General features: G+C 49.1%; 2 protein-coding genes across 4 annotated transcripts in view; both read right to left on the bottom strand.

Annotated features, from left to right (window-relative positions):
* SIN3A (SIN3 transcription regulator family member A) overlaps window positions 1–4,859 on the bottom strand; it is a 68,025-nt gene extending 63,166 nt beyond the window's left edge. Inside the window, exon 1 of one of the 3 annotated variants that reach the window (XM_060293981.2) lies at window positions 4,785–4,859. The gene's annotated coding sequence lies outside the window, so the exon portion shown is untranslated. Of the gene's footprint in view, window positions 1–676; window positions 920–4,784 lie in introns of those variants that run through there. The other 2 variants (XM_030874925.3, XM_030874923.3) reach the window with 2 other exon arrangements.
* An 8,120-nt stretch (window positions 4,860–12,979) lies between these two features.
* PTPN9 (protein tyrosine phosphatase non-receptor type 9) overlaps window positions 12,980–24,347 on the bottom strand; it is an 80,145-nt gene continuing 68,777 nt past the window's right edge. Inside the window, exons 9-13 of the mRNA XM_030874934.3 lie at window positions 23,669–23,735; window positions 17,872–17,950; window positions 16,513–16,663; window positions 15,884–16,091; window positions 12,980–14,861 (exon numbers count right to left, since the gene is read on the bottom strand). Coding sequence (XP_030730794.1) covers window positions 14,647–14,861; window positions 15,884–16,091; window positions 16,513–16,663; window positions 17,872–17,950; window positions 23,669–23,735 — 720 coding nt within the window. The 3' untranslated portion in view covers window positions 12,980–14,646. The remainder of the gene's footprint in view (window positions 14,862–15,883; window positions 16,092–16,512; window positions 16,664–17,871; window positions 17,951–23,668; window positions 23,736–24,347) is intronic.

The following is a 24,347-nucleotide window of genomic DNA, read 5'->3' as shown; positions in this document are numbered from 1 at the left end:
CCTGACCCTCGTGCCCCAGGCAAAAGGCATGGCTGAGCCACAAGAGAAAGCCCTGACATCTCCACAGTTTGCAGTCTGGGGGCCCCTCCCACCCCAAAGAGACGTAGGGCGGGGCAGATCTAGGCGCCGCGACTCCCAGCCAGACCGGACAGCGGGCTTTCCCGAGCCCCGCCTCACTTGCCAAGGAGGCGGAAACCCGCGGAAGGGGGAGGACGACCAGGGGGAGTGGCATCGCCGCTCCATACTGCCCCTCCGGCCAACCGGATCCCGGGAAGGCGGAGGAGGGCGGACTTCACGCCCCCTCCCTGCCGCGCCCCGAAGCCACAAGCGGGAGACCCCCCAGGCCGTTCCTTCACCCCAGCAGGCCAGTGCAAGGCCGTCCAGCCGAGGCCCCGCCCAACCCGGGAAGACTGTAGGGGTGGTCGACCGCAAACAGCACTTAGCACAGGGCCCAGCCCCGCCCCTTTCTCCACAATCGCACGCGCGCGCCGGCCCCGCCCCTGAGCGGCGGCGCGAGAGCCCGCCCCCTCCGCGCGCACCGGGACTACGCTCTCCTCCCCCTCCCGCACCGAGAGCTACCCCGCTCCGCCCCCCACCCCCCTCACACATCCACACGCCTCCCGCCCGCCTGCTCTACGGGAAGCCGAGGAGGTCAGTCCCCCCCAAAAATACACACCCTCGAGTCCGGCGTTACCCGCCACCAGGCTCCCTGCCCCGACCCCGGCCCGGCGTGCTCTCACCGCAAAGCTGCTTCGGCCGCTCTCACTGCGTGTCCCTCCTAGCATGAGCCTCAGGCTCAGCACGGAGGCCCCGAGAAACGCGCGGGGCACAGGCCCGCCAAAGCGGACTGGCAGCCTCCTCTCCGCTAACGAAGCGGTCACAGGCCCCAGTGCCCAGACTGGGAAGGAGGGAGGGAGGGAGGGAGGGAAACTCCAAGGGGGGAAGGGGAGGGGGGGAAGATGGAGAAACCGTCTCCGCCGCCTCTACCGCCGCGGCCGCTTCTCTGTTACCCGGGAAATCCCGCCCACTCACCCGGCCCGCCCCGCAGAGGGAAGACTCAACTTCGCTCCGCACAGGCCGTACTATCCGCCTGTCAAAGGTTTAGCCAATCGCTGCACCCTGGCTGCCGACTACCCGCCCCTTCCCCCCCGGCTGGGAGGGCAGTGGGGGGGGAAAGCCGCTCACCTTCTCCACGCCCCTATTGGCGGGGAGCTTCCCTAACTCAACCCCGCCTATTGGAGACGAATTGCTGAATCCCACCCCCAAGCCGCAACACTATTGGAGGAGGCAGGGAAGCTCTTCACGCCTCATTGGAGGACTCCATATGTCCCGCCCCTTGCCCTCTCAGCTACAGGCCCAACAACTCCGCTCCCGCCCTCGCCAGTCATTGCATTGGAAGGCTACCCCTAGCTCTCTGGCTGCCCCAGGAAGGTAAGTAACCGATGTGGGGTAAAAATGTCCGTGAGATAGTCTCCTCCTACCGCACCGCCGGGCCAGGCCCCGCCCCCAACCATCGGATTGGGTATCTCGACGCCGGTAGGAGCCTCTATTGGCTAGGATGCCCGTCTAGGAAGAAGCTGACTCCGCCCTGCGCGAGGAGGCTGAACCTTAGCAGTCCTTTTGTGGAATGTTTACACTAGAGACTGAAGCGCAGAGAGTTCCAGGGCCTGAAACAGGAGGTGGTGCGGAGCTCAGCAGCGGGAATTCGATGCCCTGGGATTTGTAAGGGAGAGGCAGCAGCATCAGGACCCCCTTACAAAAAATGATAAAGAGAACCTCATCATTCCCATCCAGTTCTCTACAATTTACATTTCCGCACACTGCCTCCTTGTAAACACAAATATACGGAGCAGCCGACAGCTCCTTTCAGTAAGTATAGAATACAAGATTAAGGGCTGGAGACCAAAATCGAGGAATAGCCCCAGGGGTTGTTCAGCCCGCAGCTAGTGGTGGCTGCATACTTCTATCGCCGACACTCCCTAAACCTGAATATGCAGTCCTAAGAGGGCGGAGATAACCAAAATGAGGGCAGGGCCCTAAGAGCCAACGCCCTGGCAAGCCTCCGGAAGGCGGAGCGTGAAGCGTAAGGCATTAGCGATCTCCAGAGTAGAGCTGGAGGAATCAAGACTCGAAGAACTGAGGAAGGAGACCAAACAGGCCACAGCATAAATGAATCCTACGCCACACTTAAAGAGAAATGATAAAAATTCCAGAGTTGGGGACAATAATAACAGCTGTTCCCTCCTTCTTGGCCAACGAGTGTTAATGACAGTCCCTAGGCGCTCTCTGTGTAGGTAATATGGCCTTGAACAGAGAGACAAAGTGCTTGCGATACCTAGGTGGCTTTTATTTATTCACTAAATAGGGCGAACTGACGCTGGCCTTGCTTCGGGGGGCGCTCACGGAGCGCCAGGAGGGGAGGGGGCGGGACTAGAGTTTTCCCGCTCTCTTCCGCAAAAAGGCTACTCCCCCAAGAGAGCTGAGTCAGTATCCAAGAGGCAGGCCCCAGGTAACTCACTCCTAGGTCCTACCTTGTCCTCCCTCTGCAATCTGCCGGAGACCACAAGAAATGAGCGCTGGCAACAGGTGGGCCTGACTCCCAAGCCGCAAGGACAAGGCAGCGAACTGTGAACTCCATGAATAGCCGACAGATGGGAGCAGCCTCGCCGGGAGCTAAGCCCTGCCCCAGAACCGAGCTCAAAAAATAAGTCACACCAACGAAACAAACGAGACCCCCAGGCCAAACCTCTAGGAGGTTACGAAGAAGAGGTAATTATGCAGAACTGACCGAGGGCTATTTTAAATTTGGGCCGTCCTCCGCTCCCTGGACTGAGTGCCACACGGCGCTCCCACCTGGACATCAAGAACCACTTGGAACCCAAGCATAATTGGGCCGCCCTCGACTTTTCTGTCAACAGGGGATGAGCTGCCCTGGGTCTTGCCTAAGGCATCCAGGCCAATCCTAAGTTGCTCAGAGTTTTTGATAAAGCCAAGCAAGGACAGCGGCTGCCTTGTGCTGGGAAGAAAACACACTGCCAGCGTCCGCAGCGTTCTCAAGCTTAAGCCTAGGGCGATTTCCAGGAAGTCGAGAGTCGCGGGAAAAGCCAGGCCACAGGGGCACAACTTTAGTACTTGGCGAGGAAGGATAGACCCCACACCCTCCTCCCAACCCTTGCAGAACCCCGAGAGCTAAGTCCCCCAAAGCCACCGTACACCGTCAACTCCTAACTTCATCGCAAAGGCTACCAGATCTCGAGACTTGGAGAAATCATTGTGTGCCTCTTGCCTCTCCCCGCCCCCCTTGCCAAGGGCTCCAAGCCCGGGACTTCCGGGCGGGAGGACTGTTCGAAGGAGCTAGGCGGGCCTCACACATGTGCTGAGCGCGCACACACGCTAGGGGAGGGGGCGGGGAACAGGGGTGGACTTCCCCCTCCAAGCTCTCTGCGCCGGAGGAGGCGGGACTATCCGCCCCACCAATGAGAAGTAGGGGCGGGACCCTTGCGCCTCACGTAAGCCGCAGGAATCCTCCCTCCGCCCTTCACGGAAAAAAATCTTAGCAACTTAAACTCCAGCCCGGCCTCCGATAGGCGGAGCTCGGGAGAATATCATCCAATCAACAACCGAGAAGGAAAAAAGGGAGCTTCGCCCAGCCAGTGGAAGACAAGAGAAGGCGGGCCCTCTGGAGGAGCCCGAGATGGGTGGAAGAGAGAGGGAAAGGCCCCGCCCCTCGGCTCCTCTCCGGGCCGGTTGCACAAGCCATCGCTGGAGTAGATAGTAAACAGGCTAGGCCAAGGAGTGGAGGCAGGGGCAGCCCGGCGCTCCATAAGCCCGGGCCCCTGCGCCTCTTCTCCCGGCGTCGCCCCGCCCGACCTCGGCGGTTCGCGCCGGCGCCCCGCCTCCCAGCCCACGGCCGCCATCCCGGCTGACAGGCGCGCCCCCCGCGCCCCTCCCGCCGGCTGATGCATTTCCTTTTCCCGATTCCGAGCGTGGAGACTGTTTTCCCAGTTTCCGACCTTCACTGCCCCTTTCAGGCCACCCCCTCGTGGGAGCGCTCACACGTCCGTGCCCCCACCCCCGTCCCATCCGCGGGCAAACAGCACGGCCGGGGGAGGGGAAGGGAGCCACCGTCGCTGCCTTGGGGTGGGCGGGGAAGGAGGCAGCTCCATGTTTGCAAGGGGATCAGCTGGGGCCGCGGGTCGCAGCCGCCGAGTTTGTGGAGGTTTTCCACACCCCCAGGCCGGGTTCCAGCGCCGAATGCTGGCTCTACTGCCACGGCCCGGGAGGTCGGAGAGCCCAGACCGGCGCATGGGTCTAGTGCAGAGGCGCTGGTGCTCTTTCCGGTGTCCTCCCCCGCCCCCGGCCGCCCCTCCCGCAAGTCCGGCGTTGCCCCCGCCCCCAGAGTCCATAACAACCGCGGGCCCTAGGCGCCCGCGCCTCTTCGGAGCGCGCCCACCGCCCCCTCCGACAAGTTTGCGGACAGAAACAAAACCCTCGGGCGGCTGCCGCCCTCGCCCGGCGTGGTTAGCGGGGAAAGCCGCGGGCCCGGTCTCGCTCGCTAACTCCAGCTCTCGACCAACTCCCGGCGCCGCGGGCTCAGTGAGCCCGGCCGGCTTGGCTCAGGCCGCCGCCCCCTGCCGAGCCCGCGCGCCGCAGCCCGGGCCCGGTTCCAGTTGGTGTATGGAATCTCCCCTTTTTTCTTCTCTACAATAATTTTTTAAGGCATTGCAGGAGCGAGGGGGATCTCCTCCTGCCGGCCCCTTACCCAGTCCGTCGCCCAAACCTACCGAAACCGACCGCTCGGTGAAATAAACTAGGCAGCACGGTCAGCGCACTGGCGACCCCGGGCCGGGCCGACCCCCTCCCCACGGATCCGGCCCGGCTTGGAAATGCACACTGGCGAGCGGGCGGCGCCAAGAGCTCTCCTTCCTGGCCTGCCCCTCGCTCAGCTCCCTCGGCCGCCGGACTCCGAGCCTCCCCTAGTTCCGTCCCAGGGACCGCGGCGCCTACACCATGGCGGACTGGCCAAAGCGACCGGCCGGCAAACAAGCCCCCCAAACCCTCGAGATTGGGGAGACCAAATTAAAAGCAGCTGTTTAACATACCTTCCGAGCCAGGCGAGGAGTACTGAATGGGGGGGAACGCCCCCCACGGGCCATTGGCTCCCCGGTGCTCTCGTCAGTCATACTGGGCCCGCCTCCTCCCCTCGCTCCACCTCTTCCCCTTCATTGAACGCCCCCTCCCTCCAAAAAATATAAACAAATTAATTAAACTAGTCGTGAGTGGGAGGCGCATCTCTGGCAGAGGTCCCTATCTCTGGCGCACCGCCGCTTTGAGTTTCTTGCGGCCCTTGGACTAGGAGACCTCCTGGGACTCAAAGATCCGCTGGGTGGACCCGGAGGAGGAGCTAGCGGGGCTACCTAGCCCCCACTTCCTTCATACACACACCCCATTTGGAGCTGGGCAGAGGGAGGCGGGTAAGGATACCCTACCGACTGGCTGGAATGTCCCGACCCCCCTGTCTGTGTAACCTGTGTCTGGCCCATTCCGTTAAGTGCCTGCCTAAAAATGAGCGGTATAAGTTGGAAGTCCTGTGTTGGGGCAACAGGCATTTGCCCAAGCACCTACTGGGGTGAGGCAGACACATTCATACCGCACCTGCTGCTTGGGTGCGATTACAGAGACTGAATGAGATGCTCACTATGTACCGTCCAAGGGCATAAGACCTAGCTGAGGAGATGCTACAGAAAGAGCTAAGGCAAGGTGGAAAATGTATATGTAATTAGACATCCACAGAAGCTCAGAGCATGGAGATTCTTTCTAGCTGAGGAAAACTGGATGAAGTCTTCATGGAGAAGGTGGCACTCAGGTAGAAATGGAGGGGGAAGTTATTCTCAGCAAAGGACAAAAAGAGGTAAATGCAAAGAAACATAAAGAACCATTTAAAGTGTGGCTGTAGTAATGAAACTCAGGGTTGGAAAGATGCAAAGAGCAGAAGACTTTACTACCTTGTTAACATTCTTAGACTTGCAGAGCAGAATGTGCAAGCAGCATGGCCGCTCACAGGACCACAGGCCCAGAACTATGGTTTAAGATGCTCAACATCCCAGCAGCTGGATGGATTCTGAGGGTGGGTTGAATGAGGGGTGCCTACAGGAAGCAAGGTGAGGCAGAAAGGCTGTTGTAATAGTGGGTTTGGAGACTACAGAGGTACATCTTCTGGTGGGAGGGGTAGGTGGAGGGAGCCAAGAGGTTTCTTCTTTCTCCCAGCCCCCCAATCCAGAAACCCTTCCCTACCTTCAGCAGCCCTCAAGTCAAAACTCTGACTCAGATGCTTCCCTGAATCATTTGTAGTGTTTTGGAGGGGTGAGTGAAGCTACCCCACGTCTGTGCTCAACAGAGCTGAGCCTGGGGCCAGAATACAAGATGAGTGAGTGGGAAAGACCTGTTGATTGAGGTATCCAGTAAAGGAAGCTAGTGTGGATGAGGTGGGGTGTGCAGAATGTGAAGGGCCTTAAAGGCCTGTGGGCAGAATGGGAGCCTACTGCCAGTTAGGCTGTCCTAACAGTTCAGGTGAGATGTAATGAAGACCTGACTAGGGCAGCGGCAATGGATAAGCAAGAATAAAAACAGAGAGATGTGTTTGAGAAAGACTCCAGAGGACTGGGTGACTGATTCAGTGTAGGTAGTGGAGGGAAAGGAGGAGTCAGTGGCCTGGTGTGTGAAGAGGTAGAAGAGCCTTGAGGTTAGTGGTTTGGTAAGCTGGCTTCCAGATTTTAGTGTGGCCAGTGACTTAGTACTATATCCTTAGGCAAGTCCCTTCCTCCCTATGGGCCTGTTTCTCTCCTGTGAAATAGGGGTGAAAACTGGGGTAGAAAGACAGGCTCTAAGGACACTTCCCTCTCTCAGAGTCCACAGGGGTTGGGGGGACTCTGATGGGGAGGGAAGCTTGCTACTAAGGAGAGAGGGCAGGTGGGAAGAAATACTGATTTAGGAAGGGAAGTAGGTCATCTCAGGTGAAGTAGGGACTAGAATTTGGGTGGCAACTTGGTTGGTGGAATCACTGAAGGGTGTAAAGGGGGAAAGACCAGGAGGTAAAGAGTGTGTGTTCAGTGGGAGGCCCAGCACCTGGCAGGGCCATGGAAGTTGAGGTTCATTCTCAGACTGGGGGCTCCCTAGAGGGAAGACCAAGTTTTTCTATATCAGAACAGACACCTTCTGATGTCTGGAGCCCTATCTCAGATTTGTGCTCTATTTCCTAAAAGGTTCTGCCCTAAATGAAGGCATAACAGATACTGTGTGAATGTAAGATGAGGCAGAGTGGGTAGAGCAGAAAGAACATTAGTCTGGAAGCTGACTAGTTTACACTTAGTCTTCTTATTACCTGTGGTTCAGCCTCCTGTCCTGTACAAGTTAACATGGCAGTCCTTACCCTGTTATGAAGATCACATGTGATGATAAAAGTGCGCTTTAATACACCCAGTGAGGCTCTGAACTTCTGTGGAGGCCAAAGGCCCAAGCATCTGACTGTGAGCCTGGACTGCAGGGGGTATACGCTGAAGGAAGTTACTTATGGAGCATTTGCAACCAGAACCGTTACTCCTCAGAGAACCAGACTTCGCTGACACTTCTGACCCTCCTAAGTGCACCACGCTGATGGAAATCCCCTCTTGAATGCTCCCTAGACTGAGCTCCTCGAGGGAAGCAACTCCATCTAATTCACCTCTGAACCCCCAGTGCCCCCAGCGGTCAGGCAAGAAAGTCCCTCAGAAGGCGTCCAGTGATGGTTTCTGACTCAGTACATTGATGCCTGCGTAGCACAGCCACTCCCAGACTCTGGGAAATTAAGAATTTGATTTGGAGACATTGGCCTTCCAGCTTCACTGAAGGTTGCATCCACTCCACCTCTCCCCCACCCTATCAGTGAGGACAAAAGAGTGAATAGATCTGGGTGAAGGCCTTCCTTGGAGAAGTCACGTGGGGAAGCCAGGTTCTGATTCCCAGGAGTCCTCTTTTGTGTGAGTTAGGGATTATCGTATTTGTAGTTGAGCAAACTGAGGCTCAGAGTAGTAGAGTGACTTGCCCAAGCCAAGTTGCCAAGGCGAGTCTGCCTGAGCTTTTTCCATTCCACCACATGCTGTCTCTATACACATTAAGATCCATGATCCAAGTTGGGACTTCTGGAGAAAAACAGCTTCCCCTCTTGCTCCACACGCCTTCCCTCCCTGACTCCGAGAGCAGTTTGTACCCAGGTAGTTTTAAATGATTTCTGGCCCTTTCCAAAAAAATTATCCTCTAAGAAGCAATTTGTCTCCCAGTCACATACATGCATCCTCAACTCACAACCACATATACTCAAAAAACTATCACACCTTCTGACACCCTACCTCCTAGGCATCACACACACACACCCTCACAGTTCTTTAGGGTGCTTATGGTGGGTGGTGATTGAGAGATATTTAGGGCCTGCACCTCAGTGGCTCTGCCAAAAAGATGTCAGTGCCAGTGCCCTGATGACAGAAACTCTGCCAGCTAAAGAAGACCATTGCCAGTTTGGGAATATCCAGGTGAGGGGCATCTATACGTTTAAGGGGAAAAGCTCAAGCTATTGGTCAGAATCCCAGTTTAGCCACTTCCTAGCTGGATGTCTTTGGCAAGTCATTTATCTTTTCAATTCCCTTATCTGTAAACTAAGAATACCTACTGCAGTGGGTTGTTGTGAGATTAAAAATAAAGTATGCCTAGCACTCAAATGTTGCAGGACCCTTTCTTCCTTTATCTTGTCGACACTCTCTCTTCTCCTGGTCTTTCAAATGCAAAGTCCCTGGTGTTCCAGTTTGAGAGACCAGGACAGGCTTAAAGAACCCCAAAATTCCACTCTGTAAATTAGAAACTGCATTTGTCTGGCAACCAACTGGTTTATAAGTTGTACATATGCCATATTTCTGATTTCTAGGTGAGTGGAGGCTTGGAATTTTTTTATTGGATTTTAAGACTGCTATTCACTGCCTTGAAATGTTTTGCTCTCACCTAGCGTTATTTACCCCTCTAGGTCACTTCAGCCCAAATCTAGAAAACAGATGTAACAATATGTTCCCAGTTTACCCAGCTTTATGCTTTCAAAGTGTTTTATTCTGCATATCAGTTGTTTGATGATTTTTTTTTAAGGCAGCAGGTTCCTTTGTTCAAATGAAATCTCATTCAGAGGTCTAACACGTAAGAGATAAAGGTGGGCCTTGCTTTGGTTGAAGCGAACCCCAAGCACTGCAGTCTCTATCCCTTCACCTCCCACTCATGCCTCCTCCTTGTCAGCCCCTGCCCCAAGATCACTAGTGAACCTCCATTTATTAATCCTGTTCATTCATCCCAGCTACTCCCCACCTCTCACCAGTCTGTGAGAACACAGCCTAGTCTTGACCTTGGTTACCTCTGCCTATTAATCAGAATCTTTCCCAGGTTTTTCTTCCTCCATCCTCCCCTAAATATTGGTGGCTCCCAAGGGTCTCTCCTGTCTTCTTGCTCTCTTCATTCCTCTTTGTTCTCACCCACTTCCAAGGCTCCTAGCTTCTATCTAAACTAAGTCCCCAACTGATATCTCCAGCCCAGCATCTGCTCTGTACATCGTACTCCATACGTCCACTGGCTGCTGGCCACAGAATAGGTATTCATTAAAGGTCAAGGAGGTAAAACAGACTTCACAAGATAAAGTGGGTGACCTAGACTCAGCTGTGCATCTGGCCAGTCTTGAGGCTAAGATAATTATATTAGCTTAGAGAAGTAACCAGGTGCTGATGCAGGGGGAGGGGTAGAAAGAAGTGAGCCTAGAGTGGGGAAGACGGCGCTGTGCCTTTTTTGACTACCTTCTCTACACAACTCACTGTCTTGCTTTCCTACTTTCACCTTCATCTTAGTCCTAAAAACTGTATCAGGAACATATTTCCATGTCAGGAACATATTACCCTAAGTTGTCAAAAAGGGGTCACTGCTCCCCATCTCCATCCAACACTCTAGGTTTCCGGTTTAGTTAGTTATGTCCATGTTGGCCTTAGCCAGAAAAAAATGAGAGCATTTAAGACTGCAGAACGCCAGATTTAGCTTAAAGAAAAAGAAGGATTTTGTGAAAGCTATGGTGAGGGGTGAAGGAAGGCTAAACACTGCAACAGGTTTCTGAGTGCTAGATTTCTATCTGTGGAAAAGACCCAGTCTTCTCTGTGGTCAGTTAAGAGCAGTGCAGTCCAAAACACTTGATATTCACAACTGTTTGTGTGATGGTTAACTATAGGGTGAATATCTCCCAAGAGGAAATACAGTTCCCAAACTGGTGGAGCTTTTAGCTCCTGTCCTTGGTTAGCTAATGATGGTCTGGGGGTAGTAATCTTGGTAGTAACCCAGGCTGGAGACAAACCTAAGACCTCGGTTGGGAGCTCTGGTAGCTTGATTAGCTCATTCCTCCGCTCTGAGTCATTCTGTCTGCCCCACATGTAACAGCGTAGAAACCTTAAAGGTCTATGGGATGGCCTGGGGATTATAGGGGAGACTTGCTGCTTACCAAGTTGGGGGCCAAGTGGGAAGGGAACTGAGGGAATACGGAGGTGGCTGCACCTTGAAAGAGGAGACTTTGAAAACAAGCTAAAACTGGGGATTTCAAGTGGGAGCTGACCCAACCAGAGAAGGGTCTGATAGTTCCTCTATAGACATCTGCACCGTCCAGCAAAGAACTAGACCCTCAGAGTTGAAGGGCCTGCAGTAGGATCATCTAATAGAGCACATTCTTTTACAAAAGCTAGGACCTGGCTTGAGTTGAGTGGTGAGATCTCAAAACTACCAAAGAGCTCAGTCACTCTAAGAAGGCTTTTCTACCTGGCCATACCTCCTGACCCACCTATCTGCAGGCGTCTGATTTATGAGAGTTTCCATATGTGTCTGGTTGTCTCTAGAGATGGGAAGACCATAAGGGCAGGAGTCCCATCTTCCTCAAGATATGATGCTAAACAGTCCAGCCTCCCAAGAACCAGTCGCATTCTGTCATTTGCCTGCACACTGTGACATGGAGATTGACAATGGTGAACCTCCCAGGCTGAGGATGTGAGGGTACCCTTCACCTCAGGAGTCCCATCCTACCTAACAGGGATGGGCAGAATGAAGGGACTAAGCCTAGAGGGAGTAAATTAAGTGAAAAAATAGTCAAATCAGAAGCAGAAGCCTGAGTTACCCACAATATTCTCTCCCCCCTGAACACTTCCTTCATCTTACGTTCTCAACTGTGCAATCCAGCATTTCATTGTGGGTTCTCTTGCTTTGTTCACCAAATCTCCTATGTGACAGCCTTGACTTCCTGGACAGATTCAGGGCTCCTTCTCTCTCTTCCCCTTTATCTCCTTTAACACCCAACACAGGTAGGCGCACACTGAGTATTAATTATCTTCCCAAGGGTAAAGGCTACAAGCAGACTACAGCAGTGGGGGGGGAAGCTATTAATCTCTTTCTCTCAGATTTAGGAGACATCAATTCGCTAACCTTCCTTAGAGTCAGGGGCATGGACTAAAACAATGGTTCAAAAACCTGGCTCATCCTGCCGCTCACTCAACCACCTATTGGGCAGGACCCAGGAAACTGCATTTGTATGGAGCCCTCGCAAGTGATAACCTCACCAATCCTTAGATGTGCAATGAAGAACTCATGCATAACTTCTGAATTTAACAGCAGTTGGGCTACAGTCTCTTCAAATAAATGACAGTTCAAGGCCACCTCCTCCAAATCTTTTATCATTAATCTTGTTTCCTACATACTTCCCCAAACCCCTAACCTCTCTGATTTCCCAGATTTCATGTATCTGTTTACCTATTATGCTTGCTTGTCCCCAAGGGAACATCCAAAGAAAGGTCTGGCTTAATTTTTGCACTATACGTCAGCTCTTGATTAAGGTAAGAAACTCAAGAATATTTTGTTAGAAGATCAGGAGATGGATCCTTAGAGGTCTGAGTCAGACGGTCCAAGTTCTTGCTGTGGCAAATTAATTTTCCTGTGCCTCAGGAAATAATACCTACCTCAAAAGTTTGGTTTGAGGGTGAATGAGATAATACCGAGAAAGCACTTTGAACAGTACCTGGAACAGAGTTAAGCAACCAGTAAATGTCAGCTGCTGTCACTTTTATTAAGATCACCCCATGCCAGAACTGCTCCAACTGCACAGGTGTCACTGGCCAACAGGGAGGAGCTACACAGCATGGGGAGTGGTCCTACGTGGACAAAGCTTCTGGTTCTACTCTGAGAGAGAGATGCAAATGACTCAAGATCTTCCCACAAAGGTACCAGTGTAACCAAATGTATGGGGTTTCCCTGGGAGAATGACCCCTCTGGTACCCTGCAGACTTGAGGACCTGTACCAGGAGGTCCTACCTGGGAGAATCAGTCACCAACTCTGTCAGAAGCCCTTCTTGTCTATTACATACAGATCTAGTCAAGATCAACTACCTGGAACTTAAGAACTGTCTATACCTTGAATAGAACATTAAAAAAACTCATTTCCAAAGAGAAAACACTATCTCGCTCTTTGAGATAGCAATACAGTAAAGAGGCCAAAGCTTTGTAAGCAGACCAGCCTGAGCTCCAGTTCTAGAGCTGGACCTGCTAAACCTTACCTTCACTGTAACCCTCTGTACCTTACCTTTCTCATCTACACAGAAACAGAAGGAAGGGAGAGTAACATCTCACTGGATTGTTGTGAGGTTTAAATGAGGTAATGGGGGGGAAAAGCACCGAACACAGCGATTGGCACTTGGCAAGCAGTCAACTGGTGCTGGTTCCCTTTGTCTGCCCAGAGCTGGGCCATGGCCTTGGGCAAGATGGGCAGCTCTCAGAACTGAAAGGCTATGAGGACTTGGGTTCCTCCCTGCCTCCCCATCCCTCCCAGACCAGCTCTTGGAGCCCCTCCTCACCTTCCCAGCCCCAGACTGCTACTAAATTGATGAAGCTAAAAGGATTTGATCATGTCGGTATATTTATATGTAAATACAAAACTGTATCGCTGTAAGATATCGAATATGAACATTACAATTATTTTCTGAATCTGACTCAGTCCATTGACGTTAAATACAAAATGAAAAGATTGTAAAAATAAGAATATATACATTCAAAAAGCTTATTACAGTATAAAATTATTGAGGTCTGATCAGCTGCCAACCTCATCTGTGATAGGGGAAGAAGTTTTAGGGGTTCCTGGGATTTTCTTGGGAATGTGGAATGCTGGGAGTCTTGATTCCATCCCTGGCATATCAGGCTAGGTAGGCCGGGAGCAGACAGGGACAGGTTGAATGAATAGGGGGAAAACAGTGATTGCAGGGGACTGCTTCACCCAGACAGGGGTTAAGCTTTTGATTGACACAGAACCCACCCAGCTTGAGCTCCAGGGTCTGGCAGGCTAGAGGCAAGACAGAGATGGGCATATGAGTGGACAGGGCCAAGCTGCATAAGAAAAAGAACATTCTAGCAAAAGAAAAAGGGGCCCCAGCTCATTCTCTCAGGGAGGGAGTCTCATGGTATGTAGTTTCTTCTCTCTCACACGTGGGCTCCCTCTCTCTCCTTCTAAGACTTCGTACCGATTGCTTTTGGCTCTGGCTGCTCAGTGAATTCATCTCTGCCCAGATCCCAATCCTCAAGGGATAGGGAGAGGGGAGAGAGGGTCTGGAATCACAGTGGCGGTCTATTCCCAAAATTGGCAAAGTAAACAGAGGAAAAACCATTAGATAAGGGCAATCCATGCTGAATTAAACCAGTGTCACCACAAACCAGTATTCTTGGCTCCAACAGGCAGCATCCTGGAGAGAGATAAGTCATTATATAAGGATGAGGGCCTGTGGCAGGACCATGGAGAGTGGATGTGTGTGTGTCCTCTTCCACCACTCTGCGGTCTGACAACAGGCAACATGATCCCCAACCCCAGCTCGTCCAGGATAAACAGTAGGATCCAAAAAGCGAGGAGTCCTGAACTGCAACAAGAAGCCCCAGGAACTTCTACAAAGGAGTATCTCTGTGTATATGTATTTATAGAATACGACCATATTATCACATACAGTATATATTATATACACACGTACGTATGGACTCATACACATAAGTGCACATACACACACGCACACACAGAGAATGACAGAAAAGACTGGAATACACGCCCTAGGTATAAACGTGCTTGGCACTCAGGACGTTCTCTAGAATATGTAACTTGGTCAAGCTCTCTGGGAAGGAGGTGGATGCTCACCAAACCTCCCCATGAAATCCTAGCAAAGGGAAGGAATGGAAAGAGACCTTGAGAAGGAGAATGGCATTGGGGAAGGGGGGAGGGAGGTTCCTTCCCCACTTACCTCGGGGCCCCTGGCAAAAATCGATAGCCACAATTTGGTTTTAATAAGGCACAGTTCGATAGCAGGTGCTAGGAATTAAGAACACATTGCTGCTGGCCCTTTCTAGTGGCAATTTCACCACATCTATCTAGCCAAAGGGAAAGGCTGCCTTGCGTGCACGCGTGCGCCGGGAGACACGAGAAAGAGGTTGGTCCATGGCTTCAGTGTAACTGATGGCAACCTATAGGCTCAGCGGTGTCCAGGGTAGTTTAAGGAAGTCTGGGCAGCAGATAGGAGGCTCGTGGGACAGTTACTGACCCTCCATGGCCAGGAGGTTGTGGCTGGAGGGCACCATGCCCTCCCTCTCTGCAAACTCCAGGATTGCCTTGTAGCAGAAATAGTACTGCTCAGGGGTCTGGATGCTGAAGGCCCTCTGGGTCCTCATGCGGGACACCGTCTGGAACACATTTAGGGTGCCAAGCTCCTCCAGCTGTGCCAGGCAGATGTCCAATGAACAGAAGGTACCTGAAGGAAGGAAGGAAGTGGTCATACCTGATCTACCTCTCCTCTTTCCCTCCCTCTACCAAATAACCCAGGCAGGATTGGATGAATGAATTCAATGGCAAGGTGCCTCATGGCAGGAGGCCAGTTGGCCTTAGGCCTGAAAGGGATCAAGGAGGTCACAGGGAGTGTTGAAGGCCAGAGAAATGAGAAGGCCTCTTGTCTCTCAGGACATATATGGGGGTAATAGGAAGAGTAGGTGGGAAGGTGACAGAGGGACTTCTTTTTTTTTTTTTTTTGCAGTACGCAGGCCTCTCACTGTTGTGGCCTCTCCCGTTGCGGAGCACAGGCTCCGGACGCGCAGGCTCAGTGGCCACGGCTCACGGGCCCAGCCGCTCCACGGCATGTGGGATCCTCCCGGACCGGGGCATGAACTCGTGTCCCCTGCATCGGCAGGCGGACTCTCAACCACTGCGCCACCAGGGAAGCCCCAGAGGGACTTCTTGCTTCAATCCCAGACAGATAGAATGACAGCACTCCCACACCTGGGCCCGAATTTTCAGAATCCACAACTTCTCCACAGAGACCTATCACAAACCTATTCTTCCTTTCTCCCAAAGGGACCTCTGAACTAGAAGGCTAACAGTCCCTGCAATGTACATCCCCTTAAGGCAAAAGCTGCTAACTGGTTCCAGAATGGAGAGCACGGTCCAGGGTGGAAAGCTCCCCAGGGAAGGGTATGGGAAGAAAGCAACAGCCCAGCTGAAGCTCTCTGGGACACCCAGGTGACAGTGATGGGATCAGAAGATAATCATGCTGATGGGATGTATAAAGCATCAAACCCCTAGAGGACTTGGCTTGTGAAGTATATATTCTGGCCAGTACACCTAACACTAGGGATACTAAAAGGACATTAAAGAGGAATTTTTCATGGTAATTCACCACCAATGGATCAAATACTCACATTCTGGCAACTAAGAGCTTTGTTATTCCTCCCCCACCCTTAGTGCCTCTGGATGCTCCAAGAGCTGCATCAGGTGCATTACCTGTCCTGCCAATGCCTGCACTGCAATGGACCACAATGGGTGGCTCAGGGCACTGCCCTTTGGAGCGTGCTCCCATGCTGCTGACGGCCAGCCTTTGCTGGTTCCTGACGGCTCTCAAGAAATCAATAAGGGAAGCTGCCGAGGACGGGACACCATAATCTGGCCAACTCAGGAACTGAAAGTGGGTCACGTGGCGTTTCTGCCGTTCCTTGGATGAAAAAAGAAGCAAAAGTTAATGAGGTCATTTCTCCTTGCCTCTGACTACCTTTGGCTTTTCCAGATTCTCAACCCTCTGGAATTGCTATCACCAAGGTTCCTATCACCCTCAACTTTCTCCACAATTGCTTCCCTACGAACGCAAAGGAAAGATTAAATGTCTGGAGAGGGCAGAATTCCTATATTATATGATCCAGATTTCTTACGTTATAAAAAGTTTCATTCCTAAGTAATGCCACTGTTGTGTTGAGACAATATGGCTATTCTGGCTCTGAGTCGAATATCCTGATCCTGTTTCCAGAGGAATGGAAGTAACTTATAAGCTCCCTGGAATCCTGCCTATTCCCTTTGGAGATTTTCTTTACAGTAAAGGTTTTCCCCCAGCTTCAAAAGAGTGAGAAAATAAAATTTACCTCTGTGTTGTGAATTTCTAGCGTTGTTTTCTTATAATGGTTCATATTCTCCACGCCTAGATTGGTCACTGTGAGGAAGCCAAATCGGATCCGAGAGTCTTTTTCTAAAGGCCAGTATTGGCCACACTTTCTCCTGCCGCCCTCCTCAAAGCTGAAGACACACAGAGAAAGATAAGCCTTCCATCCTTCTCCACAGCAACAACTCTGCTCTACCCATGACCTGCTGTACCCTTAGGCAGAAATGTCATCTCTTGCATTGCTTCTGTCTAATCTATCCCCTTGCTTCTTGGCAGAAAAAGGAAACCTTCATTCTAAACAGATGTAACAACAGCTAAATTTTCTGCATGTACTCATTCAGTGGACATTTACTGAGCACCAGCTACATCCATTTGGTCCCTTTCCTGATACCTCTTGGTACTCCTCACATATCTGGCATAAATACTGGGTGTACAAAGAAAGACAGTAGAGAAAATATGGTGGGCCAGGTCGAACTCCCTGCCCTGTATCTCAGTTACTGTTCATTCTCTTCCCCAGTGAGAGCCCTTGGCTGACAGACGAGTGGGAAAGGCACAGTTCCTGGGATGCCAACAGGAGGTTTATGTAAAGGCCTAAAGTCCACCTCACTACTCTTCAGTGGCTCCAAAGTACTCCAAGGTGGTACTTCTTCCACTACCTCCCCTCCAAATCAAAGGTGGCTTGTAACAGTGCCATGAGGAAGGGACCTGAGCAAACATTCTCATTAATTTTTTTCTCCTCATCTGAAATGGGTTATAATTATCATAATGATAATGAAGATACTCATGAAATATTAATTCCTAAAGTTTTGGCAGATACGTACACCAAAATTTCAAAAATATTCCTTTCGTCAAGAGCTTCCTGCCTGACCTATTATGTTTCACATCTCTTTTTTTCAAGATCTCCTACAGGTGGAAATATGAACAAGAAGAAAAATGGTCAAAAGTAGCAGGGAAAGGGAGAACTAAGGGGAACTGGTAATTCAGAAGCCAGGAAGACGGCTGACCTTTGCCAAGTAGGGAGCAGGCTAAAAGTAAATTGCTCCATGTTTCCCAATGCTTCCTCTAGTAGTTAAGGCCAGGACCTCAGGATAGGCTGTAACTGGCACAGGGTCACCAGAGCCATGGATTAAAGCTTTGACAAGTTAGATCTATCAATCTCCACCATACCCTGGCTCTGGTAACTCTGGGTCAGCTAAGAAAAAAGCTAAGACATCTCAAACTCTTTGCCATGGCTTTCCTAATCCTCATTGTTTCTAAGAGCTAAACTCCCCTCTAGAATCACCCATGCTTGGGGACGGGGGGAGGGGGGGAAGTGCAATGGGTAGAAAAGGGATGAACTCACCGGGTGGTCATGACAATCACCAAGACTTTTTGCTCCCATACCATGAGCCAGAAATCACGATAGGTATTCTCCAAAGGGCCTACAATGAAAGTAGAAGACAAGGAACGTGACCCTGGGAAGCTCTTCTTTCCTTCTTAGGCTCTTCTGTTTTTTCCCAACTACTAAATCCAAAGCACATACGTTGGCTCCCTGCCTTTTTGACTATATCCCTGCTATTCAGGGTGGTCCTTGGGCAAGCAGCACCAGCATCGTATGGGAGAGTATTAGAAATGCACAATCTGCATTTTAACAAGATTCCCAGGTAAAACTGTAGGTAGGCTACAGTTTGAGAAGCATTGCTACATATCCTCTTAGAGCCTCATCAACAGGGCTTCAGCTACCACATCCAGACTGAGAGTGTCAACTGTGCACATGTCTCTAGCTGCTTTCACCTCACCTAAGCCTTATAATCACCAGTTGCCTACTAAACCATTCCCCTTCCATGTCCCCTCATCCATCTCCTCAGACCCCGCATGTTCGCAATTCAGTCTCCTCCTTCAAAATTAGCTTTCTCTCTCTACTTTCTCAACTCTGTTAACAGTACTGGCATTCTTAAATGACTCAGTCTCAAAAACTTGGAGTCAACTCTGACTTACCCATTTCTTTCATATCCCAGAAACAGACACCAAGTCCTAGATTTTTTTTGCCTTTGGAATGTTTTTGGTTTTTACCCTTTTGCCCCTATCCTGGTCTTCCTGCCGAAATTCACTGCCACAAAGACCATATCATCTTTTGTCTGAGTTCCTGTAGTACCATCTTGGTTTACTTTTCTGAATAGGAATTTTTCTTCCGGTCTATTCTGGATACCCTTGCCAGTTTAATCTTTCTAAAAAATTGCTTCATCACAATATAGACACACAAGCGCACTTCTGCCTCTATTCCTTTGTTCACATTCTCTCACCTCCATTGCCATGGGACTTTCTACCCATTTTCTGTTTTTTTTTCTTCCGGTTTTATTGAGCTATAATTGGCAAACAGCACTGTGTAAGTTTAAGGTATAGAGAGCATATGATTTGACTTATTTATATCATGAAATGATTACCACAATAAGTTTAGTGAACATCCATCATCTCATATAAATACAAAATTTAAAAGGAAAAAAAAAACTTTTTTCCTTGTGATGAGAACTCTTAGGTTCTACTTTCTTAACAGCTTTCATGTATAACACACAGCAGTGTTAATTATATTTATCACACTGCGCATTACATCCCTAGTACTTATTCAGCTTATATCAATAAATTTGTACCTTCTGACTGCCTTCATCCAATTTCCCCCTCCCCGCAACCCCTGGTAACCATAAATATGATCTCTTTTTCTATGAGTTTGTTTTCGAAGTATAATTGGCCTACAACACTACGTTAGTTCCCGGTGTACAACATACAGGGATTTATATGTTTTTCGATATTTCTATACACTGCAAAATGATCAACACTCTACCCATTTTCAAGTGCTGCCTCTTCCTTAAAGCTTTTTCTTAACACCACATTCCTTTTTTTAAAAATTTATTTATTTCTTTATTTATGGCTGTGTTGGGTCTTCGTTGCTGCACGTGGGCTTTCTTCTAGTTGTGGCAAGTGGGGGCTACTCTTCGTTGCAGTGCGTGGGCTTCTCATTGCGGTGGCTTCTCTTGTTGCAAAGCACGGGCTCTAGGCGCGCGGGCTTCAGTAGTTGTGGCGCATGGCTCAGTAGCTGTGGCTCACGGGCTTAGCTGCTCCGCGGCATGTGGGATCTTCCCGGACCAGGCTCAAACCCGTGTCCCCTGCATTGGCAGGCGGATTCTTAACCACTGCGCCACCAGGGAAGCCCCAACACCACATTCCTTGTAGGGCTTCCTCTCATCTCAGCTCTTGATGGCACATCTGGATCAAAACATCTTAACCATTTAATGTATATAGTCTTACATCAGTCATTTTACTTTGTGAGAAGTAATCATATCTCAGGCAAACATGGTGCTGAGGGCAAGGGCTATGTCATCAACTACTCCTTTTAGAGTTAGAATCTGTACAGGGCTGGGCACTCAGCAGGAACGTTGAAGATGCCTGTGAGCCAATAACTCCCTTTCAATCAAGTGAGTAACAACTGAGGATAATTCCTTGTACTTCCCCAGTGCTTTTTTCTCCTTTGCTTTCAGGGAAGCAGGGCACTACCAAGGGCTGATTTTGTCGTGGAAATCTGCTAATTGCACTACCATTTTTGGTGAAGTCTCTTAGGAAGCACTAACATTTTATGATACTAGAATTCCCTCTTTGCAGAAGTGGACACTCCCAGGAGCATGTGAAGTCTTGGAAACAAGCTAAATGTCTAACAAGAGAGGATGTTAAATTATGGCATACCCCCAAATTTATGCAGTCCATAAAGGTGATATTATAAGATTTGTATTTTTGCTATGGAAAGGTATCCACAAGACAACCATCAACAGAAAAAAGAGATAATGTAGAGAAAAAGCCCATTTTGTTAGATAGTTCATATGTCCATATCTATTTGTATGCACAGAATGAGGTTTAGAAGGAGATGCTGCAAAATGTTAACATTTTCTCTGGGTCTCTGGGTTATGAGTGATTTTCATCTTCATTTTCTACAATGGACATGGCATTACCATAGCATGCATGTCAAGAAGATAATAAAAACACCCTTTCCCCACCTCTGACTCTTAGCCTTGTTCACATTGCACTATACTGCATCACAGCAGCTCTCATATACTTTATTTTCCACATTCAAACCACTGGCAAAATTGGTGTTGCCAATCAGAGCACCTGATAATACCACTTAGACTCAAGGCTAGATGGAGAATGGTCATAATTTCCTCAAAGGCATAAAAGAGAGATTTAGAAGGGAAAGTTACACTTCCCAGGTTAGACTCTTTAACAGTAGACTTCTGCGAAGAAATAAAGTCAGCAGTTTATGCTGACATGGATGAAACAATCCACTAACCTGGTTTGCAAGGACTTTTGAATCAAACAGACATGTGCCCAATCCTGTCTGTGTCACTTACTAGCTGTGTGACCCAAGGTCACCTAATCTCTTTGAGCTTGTTTGTTCGTGGATTAATAAACCTTCCTTGCAGAGTGTCTATAATAATTAGATTATATATCTAATATATAATAGATACTTTCAATAAATGACAGATATTATTAGAAATATTATGAATAAAAATCAGAATACTGAACACAGCCAAGAAGGTTAACCAGACAAACCAAACCAGCCTTCTCAACATCACAGGATCCCATTTTCCAGTCGTAACAGAGTGCTGATGCCTTCTGAAGATGATCAGTGTTTAACTTAAGAAATCCTCTTTCTCATACTCCTGGATGAGCTTCTTCTCCTGCACAGGGCCTTCAGAGCCAGCCTAAAGGATTCAATCCCTGGATTCTGCAGAACTAGCAACTCTAAGAAGTGCCCTTGCCTTCTAAACCTGGAGAGAGGAGCATTCTGAGACCCTTAGAGTCAATCCTTACCCTCCATAAGCCCATCCATGCCACGGTCATCCTCCTCAACAAAGTCCTACTCTCAGGCAGATCACATCCTAATCTATACCTGCCCAAAATCTTTCCTGATAGTTCTCTTATTTGTTCCTAGGGTCTTGAAAGGACTTGTTGGAGAGAGTAGTCCCTCCTAAGGGACAAACAATAAATCTGTGACCATCAGACCAATTACAATATACCAAGAATCCAAAGGTCTTTTTCCCTTTTCTTCTCCCTCAACTTCTATTTTGAAAAATCTGAAACCTACAAAAAGTTGAGGGGCTTCCCTGGTGGCACAGTGGTTAAGAATCTGCCTGCCAATGCAAGGGACACGGGTTCGATCCCTGGTCTGGGAAGATCCCACATGCCTTGGAGCAACTAAGCCCGTGTGCCACAACTACTGAGCGTGCGCTCTAGAGCCCGCGAGCCACAACTACTGAGCCCACGTGCCCCAACTACTGAAGCTTGCGTACCTAGAGCCCATGCTCCACAACAAGAGAAGCCACCGCCATGAGAAGCCTGCGCACCACCACGAAGAGTAGCCCTCGCTCGCCGCAACTAGAGAAAGCCCGTGCGCAGCAACGAAGACCCAACACAGCCAAAAATAAATCAAAAAAAAAAAAAAAAGTTGAAAGAACGGTACAACGTACTCATACATTCTTTAGCTCGAAAGCTATCATTTTTGGCTATCGTTTTGCAAAGCCTGCTTCTCTATATATACACAACACATATTTTCTCTTTTACTGAACTATTTAAGTTTCAGACATTATGACATTTCACTCCTAAATACTTGAACACGTATTTAGAAGAACAAGAACATTCTCCTGTAGAACAATACCATTATCACACTGCAGCAATTAAACATTAATACAATAATATTATCTAATACACAGTCTCCAACTGTCCCAATAGTTTGTCCTTAACAAATTTTTTTCCAAATTGAGTTTGCAAGTATGGATGACACACTGCCTTTGGTTATCAATGTCTCTTTAGTCTCCTTTAATCCAGAACAGTTCCCTGTCTTTTTTTTTCCCCCATGGCATTAACTTTGAAAAGTCTAACCCAGGTCTCTAGTATGTTCCACAATCTGGATTTGTCAGGTTTCTCTCTCATTATTAGATTCAGACTTAAAAACTGGCAACAGGACTTCCCTGGTGGCACAGTGGTTAAGAATCCGCCTGCTAATGCAGGGGACACAGGTTCAAGCCCTGGTCTAGGAAGACCCCACATGCTGCGGAGCAACTAAGCCCGGGCGCCACAGCTATGGAGCCTGCGCTCTACAGCCCACAAGCCACAGCTACTGAGCCCACATGCCACAACTAAAGCCCGCGCGTGTAGAGTCCGTGCTCCACAACGAAGAGTATCCCCCACTAGCTGCAACTAGAGAAAGCCTGCACGCAGCAACAAAGACCCAACGCAGCCAAAATTTTAAAAAATAAATAAATTTATTTTAAAAACCCCCAAAAACTGGCAACATACAACACAGGTAATGTTGTGTAGTTCTCACTATACCACAACAGGAGGCATATAATATCTATTTGTCCATTATTGGTGATATTAAGTGTGATCACTTGGTTAAGGAGGTATCCGCCAGATCTCTTGCTGGCCATTTTCCACAATGGTCAAAGGACCTTAATTCCATATGATGGCCTGTCATGTCCTCCTATGTTGTGATTTCTCACCACCCTCTTTGAAGAAAACCTGGTATTCTCCTTGAGATGGCAAAAAACAGGTCAGGAGTAGTACTAGGGCCCACAAGAATATTAACAGAGGCTCCATCTGAAATCCTCCTAGAGCGCCCAGTACTTCACTGTCAGACCTAGCAGAGACTATCCATGTCAGAGACTGCTGGCGTGCTCTGTGATGGTACAGGGAACAGCAAAGGCCTCTTAAGCCAGCAACACCCATTCATAGACTGAACTCAATCTCTGGGAAGTTCCATTGCCATTCCTTTATGTCCTACTTGACATAAAGAGCATCTCACTGCCCAGTGAACTCTGATGTCCCATTCCCTTGGGTTGGCAACACTAAGACACAGTCCAAAAACTTGTAGTAATGTTGTGTGTTCAAATCTCTAGTCTATCTCTATGCAGTGAGTTTCCAGGCACATCTGGTACAGAAACTCTACACCTCTCATCTGCCTTCCTCAATAACCCTCAATCTTTATGAAAGGCCAGGATCTAGTGGCTGCAACATCACCTCAAGCTACCATTTCCTTTAAAAATTATGCTATCATCTGATGCCAACAATCACAGGTAGATGACACAAAACCAATTTGTGAGGGGCAGACTACTTACCTTGTGTCCCAATGTAAGCATTCTTCTGTTTGTAGCCATCCATGAAACTGGCATTGATGTAATCTGTCTAATGATAAAAAGGAAATATTGTTGCAGCTGTGTGGGATATACCATTTGGGTAGGAAAATGATGTACTAAGTAAATAAAACTCAAGGTATGAATTTTCTCTTTTTGTCATGCAGAAAACGAGGAGTGAAAGGACCAATTCAAAACCTCACTTCCACAAATGTTACTGGGACAAGTGTATATCCACATGCAGAAAAAAATGAAGCTTACCCCTTCCTCACATCATATACAAAAACTAACTCCAGGAAATTCCCTGGTGGTCCAGTGGTTAGGACTCAGTGCTTTCACTGCTATGGTCGGTGTTCACTCCCTGGTCATGGAACTAAGGTTCTGCAAGCCGCACAGCGAGGCCAAAAAAACCCCCCAAAAAACAAAAACAAACAAACAAAAAACCTAACTCCAAATGGATCACAGACCTAATGTAAGAGCTAAAACTATAAAACTCTTAGAAGAAAACATAGGATTAAATATTTGTGACCTTGGGTTAGGCAAATCCTCCTTAGATATGACACCAAAAGCACAAGCAACAAAAGAAAAAACAGATAAATTGAACTACATTAAAACTGAAAACTTTTGTGCTTCAAAGGACACCATCAAGAAAGTGAAAAAAACA

The sequence above is a fragment of the Globicephala melas genome, chromosome 2 (genome assembly GCF_963455315.2).
Source record: "Globicephala melas chromosome 2, mGloMel1.2, whole genome shotgun sequence".
Lineage (NCBI taxonomy): Eukaryota > Metazoa > Chordata > Mammalia > Artiodactyla > Delphinidae > Globicephala > Globicephala melas.
Note: the sequence above shows the minus strand (reverse complement) of the source record. Positions and strands in the feature narration are given on the sequence as shown.